General features: G+C 38.0%; 1 protein-coding gene across 3 annotated transcripts in view; it reads left to right on the top strand.

The window, feature by feature from the left end:
• The window catches only part of Smarcad1 (SWI/SNF-related, matrix-associated actin-dependent regulator of chromatin, subfamily a, containing DEAD/H box 1), a 68,184-nt gene that overhangs the window by 30,032 nt on the left and 33,092 nt on the right, over positions 1 to 5,060 (top strand). For all 3 annotated transcript variants that reach the window (XM_013351290.2, XM_026785925.1, XM_026785926.1), the window contains exons 7-9: positions 1,669 to 1,770; positions 3,113 to 3,194; positions 4,649 to 5,037. In XM_013351290.2, coding sequence (XP_013206744.1) covers positions 1,669 to 1,770; positions 3,113 to 3,194; positions 4,649 to 5,037 — 573 coding nt within the window. The remainder of the gene's footprint in view (positions 1 to 1,668; positions 1,771 to 3,112; positions 3,195 to 4,648; positions 5,038 to 5,060) is intronic.

Here is a 5,060-nt window from a genome sequence, read left to right as displayed (position 1 = left end):
TCTCTCTCTCTCTCTCTCTCTCTCTCTCTCTCTCTCTCTCTCTCACACACACACACACACACACACACACACACACACACACACACACACACCATGGTTTTTCCATTCTTTGTTGATAGGCATTTGAAATATTTTTTAAGACAAAACTGAAATAAACGGAATTGTGGCTGCTAGAGCCTTTATTTCTATAGCTTTTGGGAGGTGGAGACAGAATAATCAGGAGTTAAAGGTCATCCTGGTGGTATAGCAAATCCAAGGCTAACCTGAGCTACAAAGACCCTGTCTCGAGAGTGGTTCAGTGCTTTATATAGCACATGATGCTATGAACTGCTGTAATCTTTTAGAGAACCCAAGTTTGGTTCCCAGCAGTCATGTTGGGTGGCTCTCAACTGCCTATAATTCCAATTCCTAAGGATCTGACACCTCTTCTGACTTCCACAAGCAATCACACACATACAGCAGACACACTACACACAAATAAAAGTTAATACAATTTGTTTGATTTTTGGTTTTCCAGGACAGGGTTTTTCTATGTAGCCTTGGCTGTCCAGGAACTAGCTCTGTGTAGACTAGGCTGGTCTTGAACTCAGATCTAACTGTATCTCCCTTCCAAGTGCTGGGATTAAAGGCATGTGCCACCATGCCAGGCCTAATGCAGATCTTTTTTTAACAGATAAACCAGGATGCTCTGAGAAAATGGCCAGATTGGTACAGCACTAATGCTTTCTACAAAAGCATGAGAAACTGAATTTTGATTTCTAGCATCCACATAAAAACTGTGCAGTGGTGAGCCTGTATAAACCCAGTAGCAAAGACTGAAGCAGGCTATTTTTGGAGCTTGGTGTCCAGCCAGTTCACTAAGAGCACCTGTGTGCACAAAGGTATAGGGTGCCTGAGGAGAACACTGCTGTCAACCTATGGCCTCCACGTGCACATGACCGTCGGCGTCCACATGTACCTACATGAACACATGCCCTCTGGTATGACGGAGGTCTAGGAATGTGTTGTGGGAAAACACCAGCTGATTTGCCCTGTCACTTGTTTATGTCTCACTGTAGTCTTCAGAGACTTCGGTGTCCTCATGGAATGCGATGTTTCAGTTCCTTAATGTCCCATCAACTTTGTTTTGTTTCTCAGATGGTATCACTATGTTCAGGGTCAGTAAATGCTAAGTGAAGCTGTTGATATGAGTTTAATTTCTGAGGATTTTGAAATATTTTCTCCAAATACTATTGTTCCTCTGCTCAAAATCCTATTCTTCTGATGCTTCATAGTGGAGACTTGTAGTCTGCGACGCTCACTGTACTCCAGCCCACTGCATCACATTTGGTATGAAATGCTTGCAGCTTTCTTCTTTCTATCCATATAGATAGATATGCTTATAGTTTGCTTTTACGTTGTTGGTTACTCAACCCTGGCCTTGTGCAGCTCAGGTATGAACAGCCCCATACATAGGCTTTATGCCCCAAATAGGACTTGATTTGCACCTGTCTTTATAGAGTGTCAATTTGTCCCTCTGTGCCAGGGAGTAACAATCACAGCTAGTTATTTCTTTTTCGGCTATTAAAAGAGAACTGTAGCAGCTCAATTGCTAGATAATACAGATAAAGGAGAGTGGGGAAGACTTGATCTTGTCTGTTTTCCTCTCTCCCCCCCTTCACCCCTCAGGGAGAAGAATCAAATGAGTCTGCAGAAGCCAGCAGCAGCTGGGAGAAGCAGGAAAATATTGTATTGAGATTGCAAAAGGAATTTCCAAATTTTGATAAACAGGTAAGAAGGGTAGAAGTGTTCAAAAATGTAGTGTGTGCTACGTTTGTCTTACAAAGTAGTGTTTGAGTTAAAGCATGTGCAAACTCTGTATTATATAAATATTTTAAATTGTCTGCTGATTAGTTAATTTTCTGTGTTTACTAATTGTGGTGTCAGCATTATAAATGAAACCATAATAAACATAACTGTAGTAAAATTGTGAATCCTTAAGTGCAAAAGGCTGTCTTGTTTCCATCATGTTCATTCTTCAACTCTTTCATGAAAGTTTTAAATTGCAGTGCTGATTTCAGTGTCTTCATACTCTGTAGAGGTCATTCTCCTCCCTTGTTAATATGAAAATGGTCAGTGTCACTAATGTCTCATGTCAAGCATGTCACTGTTTTAAAGATGCCTCTGCACTATCTCATTACTGCATATTGAAGAACATACTTGGTTTAACATTTGGAAAATGTTTACATTGTATGTATTCCATTTTGTGCTCAGTCAGTCCATCTCAACTGGTGAACTGGAATGCACAGTCTTGTTACTCTCGTTCTTTACATGTATTACATCTGCATGTTTTCTAGCTGGGGATATAGCATAGGTGGTAGAGTACACTCGCCATATTTACACAAAGACTAGGCTTCATTCCTAGAAACATGTATACTACATGCCTGTTACCCAAGCACCAAAGAGGTGGAGCAGGAGGATCTGAAGTTCAAGGACATCTATGGCTGCATAGCAGACTGGACTACATGAGACCTTTTCTTACATAAAAAAATGAATTACATGTTTTACACCAGTGTGGCAGTGAATTAATTTATAATTTTAGTAGGCAGGAGGATCAGTTGTTCAAGGCCATCTCTGGCTACATAATTCCTGTCTCAAACAACAGAAAACCCAGCAACAACAAAGGCTGAACCTCGTAGTTAATGAATGTTTAGCTGTACAATGAAATACCTGTTTTGGTTACTTTAGTAGATTTTGATTTTTAGTGTTTAAAATACTTTAAAGAGAGCTAGAAAGTAAAAAAAAAAAGTCACAAGCCTATCCCTTTTGAAGACTGACTGTATTTGTAAAGTTAAATTAGACAGAAAGGGTTTATAGAGTAGCACTAAAACAATGACAGTACCAGGCGAGGTGGTGCATACCTTTAGTCCTGGGACTTAGGAGGCAAAAGCTGATGGATCTCCATAAGGTCAAAGACAGCCAATGCAACATAGTGAGACCTTGTCATAAAAGACAGTGGTAGTGATATGAATTCTTTACTTTTTTGGTGATTGCATTTTAAAAGAGCACAAGTATTTTTCCATATTGCTAATTTCACATTTTTAATGGAAAAAAATCAATAACTTAATTTCAGGAACTAAGAGAAGTGCTCAAGGAACATGAGTGGATGTACACAGAAGCCTTGGAGTCTCTCAAAGTGTTTGCAGAAGATCAAGGTAATCAGTAATGGGCAGTGTGCATACCTCCCTGAGCCCTGTCTTCGGTAGAGGAGCAGAGGTGCTGACTTGCACGTGATGCTGGGAGTAATGATGTGAAATGTTCTACAGAACAAATTCTCATATATTTTGACCTGTTCTTCACCATAATAAAAGTCAAAATAGTACATGACTTTTACACAATCTTTCTTGATTGTTAGGCAACCTTTAAGTTGTGTTATTTACATTTTGACATGTGTCAGGATGAATCTTGCAATTGATTGGCTTATTTATTAGCCTGTATTTGCATGAAGTTGGAAAGCACTGGCCTTAAGAACTCAAGACTATTATCACCCTGGAGGAGCAGATTCTCAATCCATATGGAGTTCTGAACTGCAGAAGGTGATGGAGGAGAGAGGTGCTCACACAAAGTTAGGTTGTACATATTTAGTAATGTTTCCACCTAAGAATCAAATAGACTCAGCATTACATAATTGTAAAGATGACTTCTAAAGTCTTTGATTTTCATTTTACTTAATTCATTTAATTAAGTTTTTATATGGACAAAAGCATGAACATATAATAACATAACTCTGGAAACTCTTTGAATAAATAGAAAATAAAAATTTTAAGTAGAATATGCTCCCTTCTTATTATCTGTGGTTTTTTTTTTTTAAGGACCTATACTGATACTAGCAATCAACTGGCACTCAGGCACTCAATTCCCTTAATGTGAAGTGGCGAGATATTTGCATATGACCTACACATTTTTTCATATGCTTCCAATCATTTTAAGATTTCTTATAATACTGTGCAAGTTGCTTTTATCTTATGTAGGGAATAATTACACATATTCAATGTAGGTCCAATTCTTTTTCTAATATATTTTTATATGGCTTGTTGGATCCGTTAATTTGGAACTCACAGATTCAGAAGGTCAGGGCAGATTTACAGATTAATTAGTGCCTATTTTCTTATGAAAATCATGTAAGAGAAACTATACCTTTATTCACAGGAAGCTTAGAATTCATTGAGATACAGAGTAGTGGCACATTGAAGTGATGTATTTAGATAATGCATAAATGATGGCAAACTAATTAGGAGGCATAGTGACAGTGCTTCCATCAGGGTGCGACGAGGCCTGGGCTCCTGTATGCTTTGGGGGCAGTTTGGGCACATGCAGCTCTCATCTGTATCCTAGCACCTTGGATAGAAAGCAGATGGATGTCTAAAAGGATGTTATCACCTACTTTTGAAACAAGTCTTTCTATCTTATTGTTATCTTCACATTCTGTTTTATTGCTCCTAATATATGTTAAGATTTGACAGTAGATTGTGCTTTAATTCTTCAGTGTTCACAAGGAAAATGTAATGTTTATATGCTATACTTTCCTTATTTGAAGTCTTATGTTTTATAGTTTTTAATTTATATATTTCTAAGTTAGTTACGACATTTGTATTTTTTTTGTACACAGATGCACAATGTGCTTCACAAAGTGAGGTTACAAATGGAAAAGAAGTTGCAAAGAATCAAAATTATTCTAAAAACACAACTAAAACTAAAATGAAACAGAAAATTTCTATGAAACCACAAAATGGTTTTAACAAGAAACGTAAGAAAAATGTATTTAATCCTAAGAAAGCTGTAGAAGATTCCGAGTACGATTCAGGTTCCGATGCCGGGAGTTCCCTGGATGAGGACTATAGCAGTGGTGAAGAAGTGATGGAGGATGGCTATAAAGGCAAAATTCTCCACTTCCTTCAAGATGCTTCAATTGCTGAACTGACTCTGATTCCTCAGTGTTCTCTGAAAAAGGCTCAGAAAGTAATAGAACTCCGGCCCTTTAATAGTTGGGAAGCTCTGGTAAGGCGTGTGTGTGTGTGTGT

The sequence above is a fragment of the Microtus ochrogaster genome, linkage group LG3 (genome assembly GCF_000317375.1).
Source record: "Microtus ochrogaster isolate Prairie Vole_2 linkage group LG3, MicOch1.0, whole genome shotgun sequence".
In the NCBI taxonomy this organism is placed as follows: Eukaryota; Metazoa; Chordata; class Mammalia; order Rodentia; family Cricetidae; genus Microtus; species Microtus ochrogaster.
Note: the sequence above shows the minus strand (reverse complement) of the source record. Positions and strands in the feature narration are given on the sequence as shown.